The sequence below is a fragment of the Diorhabda carinulata genome, chromosome X, assembly GCF_026250575.1.
Source record: "Diorhabda carinulata isolate Delta chromosome X, icDioCari1.1, whole genome shotgun sequence".
NCBI classification, from domain to species: Eukaryota; Metazoa; Arthropoda; class Insecta; order Coleoptera; family Chrysomelidae; genus Diorhabda; species Diorhabda carinulata.
In genome coordinates, this window is record NC_079472.1 from 31,942,504 (window position 1) to 31,960,681 (window position 18,178).

The window sequence follows — 18,178 nt, forward strand, 5'->3', positions numbered from 1 at the left end:
CGTTTCCAGTGAATTTGTAAAGTAAAAATTGGTCATTGTTATTATCAACATGAAAGTTGAACTAGATTTTTCTGTGGATGAGACTCCTCCTTCGTTTAAATGAGGTCGTACAATCTGCGAAGACCAGCCTCGCAATGATCGACCAAACAAGGTGACGACTCCAGAAACGTTGAAGAAAATCCACATTAGAAACTGACCAAACTTATATTAGACACCCTCCATATTTTTCTGTGAAACAAAGTTTTTCCTATCCGGAAAATGCAAAGATATATTTGGAAAAGTAGGAATAAAGAAAATAAACTAGTTAACTTAAGAGCAGCTGTTTGGATCTTTGAGACTAACATAGAAAATTTAATTTACTTTCTTTGGTGACAGCCCTTCGTAGTTTATTTCTCTCAGTTTTTTAGTCCCTAAATTAAAATAAACTTGATTTCGCAAAACTATATTATAGTACAAGAAAATGAAAAGATCCTGAAAGGATCTAAATATATTTTTCAACATTTTTTTTTTTTGGTAAATCTTATAAAACGGTACAAGAAAATAAACAGTCAACTACAAGTTGTACTTTCACAAAAAAGGCCCTTCGTAGCTTTTTATTATTATTATATTTACAAAATTAGGATGTTTGAATCTTTAAGGTCGAAAATTATATTAAGAAGTGTACTTAAACAAAACTTTTATAATGTAAAACTTACTTTTTTAGCTCGATTGCCTTGCCTTCAATTATTTATATATATTTTTTCCTTTACAGCAAGTGACCTTGACTCCATACGAGCCCTTTTCAATGAAAAAGAAAAGGAGCTATCTCTGGCTGTGGCCAAAGTGGAAGAGTTAACGAGACAGTTGGAGGAATTGAGGAGAGGGCGATCTAACAAAAACTCCCCGCCCCCTTCCGCTTTGGAATTGGATAAACTCAGACGGGAACTCATGGTAAGTTTCTCATCTAAACTGTATACCCTCTAACTCGACCTTCAACTTTGTACACAAAAAATAGTCGGAAGCAACATTCATATACAGTAGCCTTTTAACGCAGTATTAGTTCCTTGAAGTCAATAAAAAAAATTCACTTGCAGTCTCAAAACATTAAAAATAGATCTTGAACTGTAGCTTGTAGAGTTCAGGAAAGACGTGCCGTGTCCATGAGTCTAGTTTTCTTAACTTTAAGCAGTCCAAGTCTGTGTTCAACTCTAAATAGCCTATAAGTCGAAGTGATCTCTTCTGCATTGAGTCCAGCATCCTCAATGAATACTTGGGAGACGAGCTCCAAAAGTGCGAGAAATACTCCAAAAATAGACGAATCTGGGCCTTGTAGAGGATTACTAGCTGTCGCGGGGTATATAGTTTTTTGGATTTAAAGATTTTCTGAAGCTTCCTTGGCCAAATCGACCCAGTGACTATGCCAGGACGTGTAGCTTCCAACCTCAATACCCAATAAGTTGGGGTGATGGTGAGATGTCCAGACAGGACTAAATCCTGAGCTGCAATGCCAATCTTCTTTGAAACAACAGCAGCCCTGGTTTTTACTGCATTAAATTCAGTTAGATTGCTTATAGATGGGGTTTGCAATTTTGTTGAGTAAATTTTTGAGATGCATTCTTGGGAAATCTCAAACCTTTCTGTGTGTCCATCGATAGCGACCTGGATGGATCGGTCTTTGAGAAAGCTTCTAAACCAGTTGAAAATTCTAATTCTTTAATATTTGCTGTAAAAATTCGTTGTAATTTTTTTGCAACTAATAAATAAACAAAGACATTCCGAAACCAGATATTTGTTGGCTCCGATTAGCAATATGTCTATATCGCCTTCCTCTCTCTGAAAACTCCATCACCTTTCCATTAAATCCATGATTCATGTACCTACGTGGATGTGGCGGGAACGGTGTCAAGTTAACGAGAATTTTAATTGGCCGTAACTGTTGATTAATTAATGTCGGTTTATATTTTGCTCCCAAAAATTGTCACAATGTAATTTATAACCGTTTTAATAACTAGTAGAGTTACCGTATTTTGATATAGGGGAAAGCACTAGTGCGTTCCATTGCTCATTTTCTAAAACAATATTTCACTTCGTACGAAACACATGTGGTGGTAACAGCCAGGTGCAATTCACAATGAAACTCCCAGAAAGACTAAGAGAAATTGATTAATTCTAATTTAACAACCGACCAAAACAAGAGGGAAACTCAACCGGCTTCTAATATTTATATTTGTGTATAGTTTATGGTTTTTAAAGTGATTGTTGCGGGATTGTGGAAATAAAACACTCTTTTCATCAATATACGTAATGCGGTATATAAATTCTTAACCTGACACAGAAATAAAGGTCATAAATCGAAAAACTGTGATTAGTTTTCAATATATTTTACGTATTTATAAATATCACTTAAATAATTTCTGCGATTACTTTCACTACTTTGTTTTTTTCACTAAAACTATTTATTTAAAGACTAACTGCGATAATACAAATCATTTATACACCTAAATAAAATTCTAGAAAGTTCTAGATCAAAAAGAAACAAAAGAAATAAATAAATAGACTTTCCTAGAAATTATTTAGAAGAAATATTGTAAATAAACCATCTGCTTCAAGTAAACATTAAACATTTATTTTCATACACTTTTAAGAACTAAAGCTTCTACGATGTCAAAATATTTACCACTCGGTTTGCGAACAAAATATGGTCGGACGGGACAAGATCAGTGCTGTATGGTGGGTGTTCAATGTCTACGAAGCCACATTCGTGTACATTAACCTTGAATCATTGGAAACTGGAATATTGTATGAAACAAGCACACACCTCGGTTGATTTTGCCGCGCATTTTTCGATAAATTGTTGACGTAACGTCCTTAGTTAAAAAAATATTGCAGCCTTACACTTTTTCGGCGCTTTTCGTGATCTTTACTTCTTTTGGCACGGACTCTCCTTTCCTATGTGACAAAAGACTATAACCTATTAAATAAACGGCTCATACTTTCTAAAAATCGCTGCCTTTGCACTGCAATAAGAATTCGAAGCACCCACTTTGCATCCCCCTAATCATCCCCCCCTAAACTTTCAAGACTCAATCTTGGTTTGTTTGTATATGAAGAGGGCTTTACAAGATTAAACAGAAATCCAGACTATCTAGTCTAGACTATAAATGATAGGAAACTTAAGGTTCCAGATGAACATTGGACGTAAAAATTAAAAATAATGTTAACACTAGTTAAAAAAAGATTTTTTGGACTTATTTATTCATTCATTTACAGTGATATAAGGTTAATTTGAAAAACTGCAATTAGAACAGTTGCTTATGCAGACTTTTTGCGAATATAACGAATTTCTTAAATCATCTTGACATATATGGTTGCTACTTGAAGATTGGAGAAGCTGAATCTGATGATGCAACAGGAAACTAATCACACAAATCTGAAATGTACCCCTCAGCGACCGTTGAGGACTTCCATCCCCCGCGTCATTTGATCCTGTGATACTGTGACCAGTAAAAAACTTTGAATCATCTGGTATCTTACTAAACGAGTTTATTCTAACTGGTTGGGTACTAAATTCATTGTTAACGTATTTATAAATATCACTTGAATAATCTCTGCGGTTACTTTTACTACTTTGTTTTTTTTTAACTACGACTATTTATTTAAAAACTAACTGCGATAATACAAATCATTTATACACCTAAATAAAATTCTAGAAAGTACTAGATCAAAAAGAAACAAAAGAAATAAATAAATAGACTTTACAGGAAATTATTTAAAAGAAATACTGTAAATAATCCGTCTGCTACAAATAAACAGCAAACTAGATTCGCTATTTATGAAAAATGTGAAATACGTCGCTCGAATTCACCGAATTTTTAAAATTTCCTAGTATTTGGACAGGGCTGGTCTAGGGAACTATTTTGCGAATTTGTTCGTAATAGTACTTTACAAAAAATGGTTTATTTCTTCAGAAGACACCTCACATTTTGTCGCTTCAGAAATACAAGTAATTTGTGATGACATTCGGATATTATTTAAAAAAAATGGATGAAAATAACTACAAATTTCGTTATTAACTATGTTTTTTTGTTTTCTTTGTACGAAGGGTTTTATAACGTATGATGTACGTCTTAAAACTGTTCGTTTTTCAATCATCTCCACTCACAAAATAAAATCTTCTAAATTCAATACGGTACTGTACTAATATGTTTATCGGTGTATCAGAAATGAAAACTTGCTCCCAGTGAAATCTTCTGCGTTTCTCGTGTGGCACAAGCCATGAAAGAGAGGCGAGAGGGGTAAATTCAGAAGGAAGAATGTTCCAAAAAGTGTGACTAAACGTAATTGAAACAAAAATAAGCGAATTCCAACAATGCTAGCGAAATGAAAAACGAGCTCGGTATGCGAATAGAAACAAAATGAAAATTTTTGATTCTCGATCATCTAGTCCGGTTTCTGAGTATTAAAACGAACCAAGAATTAAATACAAATGTCATAATAAACATATAAACACATAGATTGACAGTTCGCTGACGATATAGAATTTGAAAAAACATCGATTTTTAAATCTAGTTGAATCGAATCATAGATAATCGAGGTGTAAAAGATCGATTTTTTTAAAATTTATATATAAATAATGTTCAAATTCCTAGTTTAAGCCTTGAGAAAACTAAACACACAAACATCTCGCGAGTTTTTAAGTAATCAATCCTTTAACCGGTAACAATAATATTTTATTTGTTCCGAAGAATCGATTCTTCGATTAATCGATTTGAGATCGCCATGTCCACTGAGGAATAAATAAAAAAACGAACTGGTAGAGTACTAGACACAAATAAACAATAGAACACAGGAAATGATAGAAGAATATATATACAGGGTGATTGATTAGTGTGATAAAGCTCAGTACCTTCTTTTTACGTCGAGATATCAATTTGAAAACGTATTAGAAAGCTTACAGGGTCTGTCATTTCAAAGATACAATTTATTGTATATTTTGAATCCACATTACAGTAATATAAAGTTGAAATGTGATCTACAGGGTATTTAAAAAGTTATATTTAACATTCCATAAAAATCGCAACATGTTCAATACCCTGTACAATGCAAGGAAAATTGAAGAACGAAAATCTGTTACGGTCAAAGTATTCGATTAGTAGTTAAAATTTTGGAAAATTATTTCTTTATTATTCATTGAATATGATACGAAATCAAAATACTAATACACGAATTCCTCAAATTTTTAAATTGATGTCACGGAACTTTATCACACAAATCAATCAAAATCAAATCAAAAACACGAAAAATATTGAGAATATTCATTCGAACGCATACTAGAAAGGGTAAGATTATTTGACACAAAGAACAATTTGTATGATTCATACATTTCCTGGATATTATACACCGATTCCGGATGTGACAAGGTGTGTATTTCCTATGTAAATATGTAGGTTTTATATATTTACTCATTTAATTAACCCCGTCTGAGAGTTTGGAATGCGATATGAAACAAACGCTAGTTTTTTATAATTCATATATATTATTTGTGAATATTTACGGGATAGATCGAGATTTTCCTCAGAAAGTAATCAAATATGGGACAAATATCGAGAAATTACGAACCATGATCACGCACGCACGGCTAAACAAACAAAAAAACTTAGAGACGCTGCTAAATCTGCTTTCCCTTCACCTTGAAGTGGAAAAAAGGCATTTAGCGAAGATTAATCGAGATACAAAAATCATATAAAGCTAGAAATCAGTGGCCAAATGCATTTTTTGATGATTACAATTTTTGGAATCGTTATATCTCAGAAACGATGACTCGTAGGAAAAAAGTATTAATACGTTTTTTGTAGATAATTTTATGGTCTACAATTTCTGTCTAAGGTATTTTTTTGATAAAACTTACCGTTTTGCTGAAAATCACGAAAAATTCAATTTTTTACCTTTGACCTTGAATAACATTTTTTCCACACAAGGGAATGATGGGGAACTTTAAAATTTTATTTTTAATTATATTTTAAGCAATTTCACTAATTATTAGCTTGGTTGAAATTTATGTAACTTCGAATGTCTAAATTGACCGGACTATAAACGTATCGGCTAAAAAGTGCGAGGAGCTTCTCGAGATATCCAGAAACGATATTAAATTAACAATCCGTTTTCTCATAGGTCACTGTCCCGTTGAATATTATATAGCAACTACGAGAATTGTAGTTGTGTATGATTTTTAATTTCGAAGTAAACCCCAAATTTGACTTGACTATGATTCGATAAAATGTTAAACACGCTACTGGAATTGCCTCGCTTTCGTATATATATCACCAATACGCCCTTTCGTCAATCGACATATTTATTAGAACATGTTTGCATTCTTATTCTAAAATGGCGAAAATTTAAATATCAATATACACCATTTCATAAAAATATTCATTGAATCTCGTACAACTAATACAACCCTTCAGGAGAAAAATTTATCTATGCGGCAAAATCATAAAAATTTTATGAATGACTCGTCTTTTTGTTGTCGTCAACGAGAAATTCTTTTTGTGTGCAATGACGTAATTAAGTACAGTCAGATATAAAGATTGGGGAAACTTTTTCGGCGGAATACAGTAGGATTTTATCCGTTTTCCTGCCGTACTATAGTCTTTTTCTATTAATAACATGATTGGAAACTGTTAAGAATACACTTGGATCTCTTACTACGAGTATGGTTCCAGAAGTATCTGGCCTGACCCGGTAGTTGCATTAGCGCAACCAAACCAGAGTTTAAACGAGGCCATACGACATGCGAAGACTCGTCCACTGATAGTGCGCGAGCTACCAGACATAGTAGGCATTTCAGAAAGTGCGATATAACCGATAATTTGCACTGAAACGATGGTTTTTTGGGACGCGCGTAGAATAATTTTCATTAACTACCTTGAAAAATGAAAAACTATCAACGGCGAGTATTATTCGCAACTGATTGCATCATTTGAGCAAGAACGGCTAAGAAGAAATAGTTGAAATACGCCAGCTAAGATATCCATTATTGCAATGACCAAAATTAACGAATTAAAGTTTGATTTGTGACCTGATGCACCATATTCGCCAGATTTAGCCCCCTTGGATTATTTTCTGTTGCCATACTCGGTAATCAAATATGGAGTTAAAAAGAGATTAGAAAATAAATATATTTTTCACAAAATTTTTGTGTTTTCGATGTTTTACCAGGAACTTTTGGGTTCATCATTGTATATTAATTTGACCGCAATAATAATCGGTAGAACTTTAATTGCATTATTTGGATTTGAGGAACATTAGAATCACATTTTGCTATAAAAATTTTGCTATCTGTGGTTGTATCAAAATATCTGGGTACTTGAGGTTCATACATATACCGGGTGCTCCAATAAAATGGTTCTATGCCACGCAGATCACGATACTGTTTCATCATGTTTGCGGAGAGCTAATCCAAATATCCCACAATATATATCGAATTTTCATTATGCGTCTGTATATTTAACAAATAAGAATAATCTAATTCAGCCATAATATTGATTAATTCTAAAAACGCATATTCTATACAACTAAAAATATTGCTTTTGGAGATTCTGTATCTTTTTATCTTCAAACTTGATTGCTGGGAAAAGTATATGGAGATTAAATTTTTGTGTTTTCTTTCTTGGGACAGATACTTTGTATCTATGCATTAAGACCTCTTTTTAACACCTTCTTTTTATAACGGCGTGTTCTTTATTATTTGATTCTTCATTTTCACTAGAATGGTGTAGCTTTTCTTTTTCTTCCATTCCAAATACCAGTTTAAAACTTCCACCAAAAGTATCATCCAATACATCTTGTATCTTCACATCAATGTTGTTTAGTCTAGATCATTACTTACATTATATTATTATCATATGATATTCTTAGTTTTCAGTTTTGTTTTTCCAAGAATTCTGCAGCCCTTGCGTCTCTGCATATATCATATCTCTGTCCATTTATAGTCCGGGAAATTTATTTATATTTAATTTACAACTCTAAATCTGTCGATTCCAACAAACCGTTTCTCAAAATTGTTAATTTTAATGAAATTCAAAAACATATACTTAAAGTTAATTTACGCGGTCGCCATTTTGAATATTCAAAATTAGAAAACAACAATCTTCTTAAAAACGATTTTTTTGTCGTTTTGTTTAAAATTGCCGCATAAATAAGTAAATTTTCCGATTGTTTCCGATTGAACAAAAAAAATTTTTTAAACGTACTCAAATAATATTTTGGGGCATAAGAATTGATTGGCATTGATTTTTTGATCTCGCTCCCCCGAACTATAAATTGCACAGTAATAAATTCCTGATTTGTTTTGAATTTGAAATTATCAGATATTGTTTCAAAATATTCTACAGTTAGATATTTACTAGATCCTTGTGTAAAATACAAACTCCCGCACACCAAAACTTTACCAATTTACAAAATTTGTTGTTTCAACAGAAAAAAATTGTTTGCAAATGTTCAGGTAACGAAATTCGGAGATAAAATGATTATAGTTTAGGCAGTAACAAATTTCAATACAATGCAAATTCAACCACCACTTTCAATATAAACTAGATACTATCAACCTCTAACCGAATGCGTGTCTATGCAAATGACAAATCCTTGAGTAAGTTTGGAAAGTGCAGGCCATTACAAGGATTACAGTGAATTAAACACACAAACCCCTGTCTACCCAGAAGTATAGAAATGGAAACGGAAAATGCTACAGAGTTCAATAAGCTTCATCGATCTCACCCAAGCATTTGATAGGGAACGATTATGGGATGTAACAACTCTACTGAAGACAAGGAAGATTCAACAATGGAAAATAAACTGCGACGACCGGTATCAGACAAAGAGACAGCCCGATCTTGTTCAGCATCATAATGGACGAGATTATAAACGAGGTAAAGCAAACTGGAAGAAGATGTTATGCTGATGACGCAGTGATCAATAGCGAAAGCTTTTAACATGCAAATATCCCTATCTTCTACAAGAAATCTAAAAAATGACGTGAAAGATCAAAATAAATGAGTACCTGGTGCAAAGTCAGAATCGTACGAAACCTGTGTGAGACCAGAATACCATAATCGAGCAGCTTTTAAGAACTACTGAAATGCGAACGCTGACATCAATAGCGGGACACACTTAATTTGTTCACAAGGGAAATGATGAAATAAGGGAGGTATCCAGGAGGTAGTGAGATGGGCGAGAAATGGGCGAAGGAAATGGAAAGACCACGTGGTCAGAATGTCAGATGACAGGTTGGCAAAGATGCAAACGAAGAAAAACCGAATACATCTCGAACACCAAGACGACCACTTACAAGATGGTATGAAAGCTGGTCTTCATCTTCCCAGCTGCAGTTAGCAAACCATTGGAGCAAACACAACTAATGTACGATGAAGAAGAAGAAGATTTAATCCATTATTTTCTATTTTTACCATAGTATATTGCTTAATGTGATGTTTTATCATATTTTTCTATTGATTCAATACTGAATCATTTCCTGCTTCATTCTTAATTACGTCTTACGTGTTATATCCTTCATTCTCCTTAAGTACTTTTTCTAAATTGCTCGTATTCACCTTCTTGTTCTGTTTGTCAGTGACTTTTATTTAAATATTGGCGGGTATGTTATTTTATATTCCAGGTTTTCCTGGTGATTTATTTCCGTTTCTTTCCTGTGTATTGTCTTGTCAATCGTGATCCATTAAACCAACCTATATGTCGGTCAACTCGCTTCGACTCGATCTCGAACCACAGCGTTTCGCAGGTTTTCCGAATTCTATAATGGTCGTTGTTGTAAGTTGAAATAGGAGGTTCTCCATGTTGGTTACTTTGAAGGAAAGACTAATTCAAATGTACCTTTCACTGTATATACGAGGATATATTGAAAAATTCTCAGCTTACTATAGGACCAGACAAAATTTCCCTTGCTCTGCCAACCAGACCTCAACAGCTTTTATTACTTTCTGGTTGGAAGAAAATTTACGACCTTTTAAACTTTTTTTCAGGTGAGGTTAGAGATGATAGTCGGACGGAGCTAAATCTGGTGAATAAGGGGGGTGTTCCAGTAATTTGAACCCGAAATCACGAATTTTTTGCATGACAACATTAGATTTGGGTGCAGGGACGTTGTCACACATTTGGTTAGCTTTCCGAGTCTTTTCTCTTTAATTTTTTTCTGTAGAGTGGTCGAATAGTAATCTCCAGTTATTGTTCTACCCTTATCTAAAAAATCAATCATGGTTACTCCTTGGCAATCCCAAAAAACTGAAGCAAGAACTTTTTCAGCAGTTTTTTGGACACGAAACTTCTTAGGTCTTGGAGAACCAGAGTGTCGCTATTCCATCGATTGTTGCTTTGTTTCTGGATTGTAGAAATGTACCCAAGTCTCAAGCATAGTAACAATTCGGTTTAAGAAATCTATATCGTTTTCAAATCGAGCACAGATCAAACGCGATGCTTCTACCCTCTTGCACGCTTTTGGTCAACATTCAAACATTTGGGGATCTATTTTGCAGCAATTTTTCTCATGTCCAAATTGACGTAAACTACATGATAAACGCGTTCGTATGAAATATTCAGTGCTTCAGATATACGCTTTAGCCCAATTCGACGGTCTGATAAAATCATGTCGTGAACTGCATCGATATTTTCGGGGACTGACACAGAAACTGGTCTTTCCGAGCGGTCATCATCTTCAATGGAAAATTTACTTTTTTTGAAGCTTGCAGTCCAATTTTTCACGGTCGCATACGAAGGACATTGATCACCAACGGTATTAAGCATATCTTTGTAAATCTGCTTACCTTTTAACCCTTTCAAATACAAGTACTTGATGGCTTTCGGTGGACATCTTTTTTCTTTTAATTTATGGTTTACTTTTTTGACGTCAAACTTTACACTGACACTTCTACTAAGTTATTGTTCGTTGCTATGGTAACGCAATATTTATTTATGCATGGAATTGATCTAGGCTAACTAGATATCAATACATCCTCGTACAATATTTATAACTAAACCTTGTATATGTAAGTTTTATATTGAAACGATTTATACTAAACAAAATATTTAGAATTCCTCCATATTTCTGTATCTGTTCATTTAGTTTTAAAAGTCCATTTCCCGTGATAAATTTCTGGTTTAAAAATCAGTTTCTTTCATTTCGGATAATAACCGATTTAGGTAGGTAGGTAGGTAGGTATGTTGGGTAAGGTCCACATTTTTCTGTTCCATTGAATAGGTGAGGAATGTTAATGTAGGTGTCAACAAATTAAATGTAGGGGAGAGCGGAGACTAGAATAGTCTTATTTACGAGGCGAGTTCTCAAAGTATCGTTTTGAAATAAAAAAAAAACAGTAAATATATAAATATAAATACTTTCTAAAAATGTTTTATTCCCTTGAAAGACCAAACTTGTATATAATTCCCATTAATATTAATTCAAGAAAATCAGAATACAAGTTGTTTAATCATTTTGATAAGTAGTGACCTTTTAAGGTACACATCACTGACAGAACTGACAGAACAGTGGAAGAGTGATCCACTTAGTACACTAAATGACATGAAGATGGACACCCCAAAATAATTGCTACTCAATCCCAAGTATTCGCTGTGATGAAATATAAACTTGCCAGTAATTTCAATCTGATAAAACATCAAACTTCCTTAAAACCATAAAAAAGGTCCACTAGAACTGGTGAATGATGGCTGGAAGGTAAGACAAGGATCAGTTAAAGCACCAAAGGATTCAGAACCCATTTTTGGTGTAGGTAAAACTGGAGCTATTACATTTTTTAAAATACACTATTACGAGGGGTACCCAAAAATAAACGGAATTATTTTTTAGATGCTATATATTTACAAAACAACCTTATCCCCTTCAAAACACTCTCCAAGTAATACATTTGTCCCAGCTTCCACTGTTTTGCTTGAACTCATCTTTAGAGATGGCTGCACGCTCCTGTCTCGTTCTTTTCTTGATGTCTTCAATGTTTTCAAATCGCCGTCCTTTCATGTCCCTTTTCATGCGTGGAAACAAGAAAAAGTCGCACGGAGCCATGTCAGGCGAGTAAGGTGCATGGGGTAGCGGAACCATGTTATTTTTAACCAAAAACTGGCTAACAGTGATGGCTGAGTGTGTAGGTGCTTTGTCATGGTGGAAGAACCAGTCACCTGTTTGCTGAACCGAGCTCAAAGATATTCCACTGATTTCAGACAGTTAATCAATTGTTTGTCGCATTTTTTTTAACATTTTCATCGATCCGGGCAGTTGATGGACGTCCAGAGTGAGGTTTGTATCAATCGACATGTCGCCATTTTTAAATCGAGGAAACCATTGATATACTTGAGTTTTCCCCATAGCATCATCTTTGTAAGCAGTTTTCAACATTAAAACAGTTTCAGCAGCATTTTTACCGAGTAAAAAACAAAATTTCACAACGGCACGTTGTTCATTTAAATTTGTCATCGTAAAAAAACGAAGCAGCAGTGAAACAGCACTAGCAAAAACGGTCACTAGTGACGAACAGAACGTGGTACTGAACTGGCGACGAGTTGCGCTAGGCAGGCCCTAGCGGCAGAAATCCGGTTTATTCCGGTTACTTTTGGGTACTTCCTCGTATAATCGTAAAATCCGACAGAAGACTAGTTTTTTAATCGAAATTAATCGTCTAAGACGCCATCTTCATACTTAAAGCATCACAAGCGACGCCGCTGGTGCGTGGAGGAGACCACGTCTTCGATGAGTACCTGGTAAAGTTAAAATTGCAATCCAAGGCTTCTGATTAGGACATCGATAGTTCGAAGAAGGCCTATTGTAAAACCTGTGAAACAAAACGACACCAGCACTAAGCATTCCATGTTTTGAATTACTAGTGACAGCATGTGACCCAGCATGGGGTTTCCGAAATGCTCGTTTCAGCTAAAATAATTTCAGTTTTTTTAAACTTCCGGTTATACCGGAAGTGGACCCAAACGAAACGCTACGGTTTTTATTAAATTTTTGAAATCTACGCGAAATTTTAATATAACTTTATATAAAGCATCGTATGCTTAAAGTCCACCGTTTTTTAATTATTTCACTTTTTCGAAATTTTAGACACATGCATCTACTAAAAAAATTATATTTATAAGTTTAAGTGAATCAGGTCTAATATTTTTGGGATTTGGACAAATAACACTTACAGCTTTCAGAATTTGTGATAACCTTGACAAAAATTTATATAGGGGGTTCAGAAAATGGTGCCGAATTTCGCTGTCTAAAAACTTATTTTTTTCAAATGACAACCCCCATTTTTCTCTTTACCATTGGATTCTACACTTTAAATTAAGGGGACTTCGTTAATAACTTCATGTATTTCAAATTAATGGTTATTGTAGAAACTTGAAAAAACTGAAATTTTCATGGTTTTTAATTGTCGGTTGTCTGGAGCGACCAAAAAAAAAAGCTTAAACGTCTGTTGTTTTCATTGTTTGTTTGTTTGTTGATATGAATTTACTAACAAAGTCCTCTTAATTTAAAGCGTAGAATTCAATGGTAACGAGAAAAATTGGGGGTTGCAATTTGAAAAAATTAAGTTTTCGAAGTTTTTAGATAGCGAAATTCGGTATCATTTTCTGAACATCCTATATAAAGTTTTGTCAAGGTTATCACAGATTTTGAAAGCTGTAAGTGTTATTTGTCCAAATCCCAAAAATATTAGATTTCGAAAAATTTCGAAAATATGAAATAATCAAAAAACGGTGGACTTTAGGCATACTATGTCTTATATAAAGTTATGTTGAAATTTTACGTAGATTCCAAAAATTTAATAAAAACCATAACATTCCGTTTAAAATAACGAAGTTTGGATCCACTTCCGGTATAACAGGAAGTTTAAAAACACTGAAATTATTTTAGCTGAAACTAGCATTTTGAAAAACACATGCTAGCAAATTTTCAGAACACTAGTCGCAGTACTTTCCCATATACTTATCGATTCAGCTCGTCGTGAAGGACCCTGTATGTGGAAAGGAAAGGAAAGTTTCTCTCTCTCTTTCTCTCAACATATATGCCGTATTTTAATTCTTTTCTCGAATGAGTGAGTTACGTGAAGAGAGTCAGTCAGAATATTACGAGGATTATTATTATCTCGTCTGTACAGAATTGGATTCAGCAATATTAGTTTTCAGTCAAATTAGCTTGGAACAAGATAATTTTCAAAGAAAATCAAAATGTAAACGATTGTATGTAAATGATTTTTCTAATTTTGCAAAAAAATTAAAGCTCGGAAAAACTTCAATGCATAAAAGTTCTTCTTCTTCTTCTTCCTGCTGTGTATAAGCATCATTGCCTGTTTTTCTTCACATCATTGCCTCTGCTCAGTCACCTGGGAGGTTGTCACTCCATCTTTTCCTAGGTCTTCCAAGGCTTCTTTGTCCTGCTGGTGATTTGTCCCTTGATATTTTCACAATTCGTTCTTCCGTCATGCGGTCAATGTGCTCATTCCATTTTATCTTTCTATCCAGTACCCAGTCATTGATATTATCTATCCCGCATGTTCATCTTATGTTTTCACTCCTTTCTCTATCCATTCCATATCTCAGGTCGGGTCTCTGCTGCATAGGATAATATAGGTCTGATTGCGGTCTTGTATATGCGGAATTTTGCTTCAGTTCGAATGTATTTATTTCCCCAGATTGTGTCATTTAGGTATGCTGCTGCTCTTGGGGCTCTTGTAGCTTGGTTTCTTACTTCCGTCCCCACGTCCCCGTGTCCAGATATTTCGATTCCCAGATATTTAAATTTCATTTCCTGGTGTGTTATTTTGTTATCCACCACAAGCTTACATCTGATCGGTGTCTTGGAAGTAACCATTGATTTTGCCTGTGCCGCTGATATTATCATATTGAACTTTTTTGCTGTTTTGTTAAATTGGTACAGTAGCCTTTGCAGATCGTCCTCGTTCTCCGCCAACAGTACCGCATCGTCTGCATAGCACAGGATTTTGACTTCTTTATTTCCCATTTTGTATCCTCTTAGTTCGCGTACTTGTTTTATGATTTCATCCATCACTATGTTAAATAGGAGCGGACTGAGAGAGTCCCCTTGCCTAATGCCCCTATTTGCAGGTATCTGTTCAGTTAGGTCATCATTTATTTTTGCTTGAAGGCCGGTCGATTATATTCGATCGATTTTTCCGTTATTTGTCTTATGACAAATATTGCGTCCGTGCAGGATCTTCCCGATCTGAAACCCTGTTGTTCATCTGCTAGTGAGATACATTCATTTATTTTATTTGTTATTATCTTTGTGGTTAATTTCAGCGATGTGCATAGTAGATTTATTCCACTATAGTTCTCGGTCATTTTTTTATCTCCCTTTTTAAATATAGTGGAATCGTAATGCTATTTCACCACTCATCTGGTGTTCTATGTTGGGCAAATATTTTTTTGCACAAAAGTTGTCGGTATTAAAAACAACCGGAACTCATTCATTCACACGAAATTTTCTTAGTAGAATTTTCAAATTGATAAAATGTTTTTGGTTCCCACAGCGCTAACCACCTAATAATGCAGCTCCAGCTATACTCGCTCACCCAACTACCACTAATTACTAAAAAAAGAAAGAAAATAACGAAAAAATATATATCCGCATATGTGAATTAGGGGACGTTCTCTTCTTTTTCCACTACGTTCAATTGTCTTCTTATTTTTTCTCTTTTTCAGCATAAAATGTTACAAATCACACTACCATCGAAAATTATCCTCCACCCACCCAAAAATAGCCCAACAATTATTACCCCACGATTAGTTCAGAATTGTACCTGAAAATGGACACAACAAGTGATAAATCTGCTCGAGTGTTCATCCTATTGCGACCAGAATCTGCGAGAACATAAATCATCGTCAGTACATCACTAAGAAATAGGGTTATCACTGGCGTTAAAGTCCAACAAGATCATAGATAAACGCAAAGAGTGATTGTGAGTGTCTAGACAGTTAGAAAAAGACTCAAAGCATCTAACCTTGTGCTAAAAAAGTCAGCTACCGGCCCCAAATTAACCCCAGCAGCCCACCGAGCAGACCGTCTACGATTTACGTTAATATAAATAACGAATAATGAGGCTCCGTTGTCTTCTCAGACGAAAATAGAGCGTGCCTGCGTGGTAGCAATAGAAGAGGACATGTCTACAGAAGATCTGGAGAAAGATACGCATAAAAGGAAATTTAAATGGAATCAAAAACACAGGGTATATTCTAACGGGTAGTTCCGCGAAAATCTCGGTAGTTCTAAAACCAAAACGGGTAGTTTTGGAATTGGACTCATTTCATAATCGAAGAAGGTATATATTCTGTACATTACCATCTTTATTACACTGAAGTACTTAAAAATTATAATTTATTATTCACGTATTTGAATAGAATCCTTTTTTTTTTAATTAATATTGACTACCATGAAATCACGACTTATTTACAATATTATATAGTAATTGAACAGTCACGAAATCAACACAATAATAAAAAATTAAAAACGATGAATCTTCTTCGCTGGTTCTTTTACATTTTTGTGTTCTGATGACTCCGTAGAAGCATCAAAGATCCCGTGAAACCTGATCCTTGGCATTAGGACAATTTTTAACGCGACTTTCTTATTTATTCAATCCACGATTGCTGGTCTAGGGTCCCATGAACGTAGAGCAGGCATATTAAAATAAATATACGGGGTGTCCCACGACGATTTAAATCTTCTGTATTTGGCAATATACTTATAGTAGAATCATGAAAATTTCTACGTTTGGGTTTTGGATACGACTTTTTTCTGGTTCTACCGGAAGTCGACCGTAATTTTGTTATTTTAAATGGACACCCTGTATATTAATACATTTTTGAAATCTACGTAAAATTTTAGTATACTTTTGTCTAAAAACTTTTTTCGAAAAATGCATACTTTTTGAGTAATTAATTTTTTTCTAAAAAATTTGAACGTGGCAGACACTTATAAATTATTTTTTTACAAAGATACCTTTAAAAATACGAAAATGGTTTCTGCTCGGTTGCTTTTATCAAGGTCACACGTATTTGAATCGATGTTGAAAATTTTTTCATTTTCTACAGGGTGTGTATAAAAAGTGTTCAAAGTTCACCTTCATAAATATCAAATTTTTTTATTCTTTCAAATAGAACCACCCGGTTTTTTCTATTCTAATCTTCGTTATTAAATTGAGAACGAGCAATTTTAACGATTTTTGAAAGTATCAACAATTGATTAATGACAGTTAAATAAGTGTCCTTTAATACAAAGCCTACTAAAAGTATACATAAAAAATTAAAACTTGTTAAAAAATACAATAATAATTTAAAACCTCAAATATCTCGGAAACGACTAAAAGTTAAAATAGGATTAGTAAATATAATTTGATTTGATTTTTTTTAGAGACTTTGACAAGGTAAAGAAAAATATTTTTTTATTTTTTAGTGCTTGTATCAAGGGTCAAAATAAAATTTAAACCACATCTGCATCTCTAAAAATTTACAGAAAACATTTAATATCTGGAAAATGGTGAGGTTTAGGTATAGGAAAATAAACATGAATTTGCCTTATTTTCTCCCTTGAATGCATTAAAATAGAAAAAACCGGGTGGTTCTATTTTAAAAAATGAAGAAATTTGGTATTTTCGAAGTTAAACTTTGATCACTTTTTATACACACCCTGTATAAAATGAATAATTTTTCAACATAAATTCAAATACGTGTGACATTGCTAAAAGCTACCAAACAGAAACAATTTTCATATCTTTGAGGGTGTCCTCGTAAAAAAATAATTCATAAGGGTCTGCAACGGTCAAATTTTTTACAAAAAAATTAATTCCCTAAAATGTATGCATTTTTCGTAAAAAATTTTTAGACAAACATATACTAAAATTTTACGAAGATCTCATAAATGTATTATTATACAGGATGTCCCATACAGGATGTTCTTTGTCAAAAGTTGTTTGTAAAATCGGACATATTTGAAATTACGATAAAAGATTATAGGTTAGGTATATAATAAATTGTTATACAGCCTAACCTGGAATGTTAATAAACACTTTATGCAATGCAAATTCGTAAAATTGACGAGGACTAACAACCCAAACAAATTTACACTCTTTGATGATGAATCGTTACTTCAAACTATTGATTCGAATAA

The 18,178-nt window shown here is 33.8% G+C and overlaps 1 protein-coding gene across 3 annotated transcripts in view; it reads left to right on the forward strand.

Annotated features, from left to right (window-relative positions):
- Positions 1-18,178, forward strand: part of LOC130902544 (uncharacterized) — a 126,633-nt gene that overhangs the window by 84,417 nt on the left and 24,038 nt on the right. For all 3 annotated transcript variants that reach the window (XM_057814763.1, XM_057814764.1, XM_057814762.1), the window contains one exon: positions 752-930. In XM_057814763.1, the coding sequence (XP_057670746.1) occupies positions 752-930 (179 nt within the window). The remainder of the gene's footprint in view (positions 1-751; positions 931-18,178) is intronic.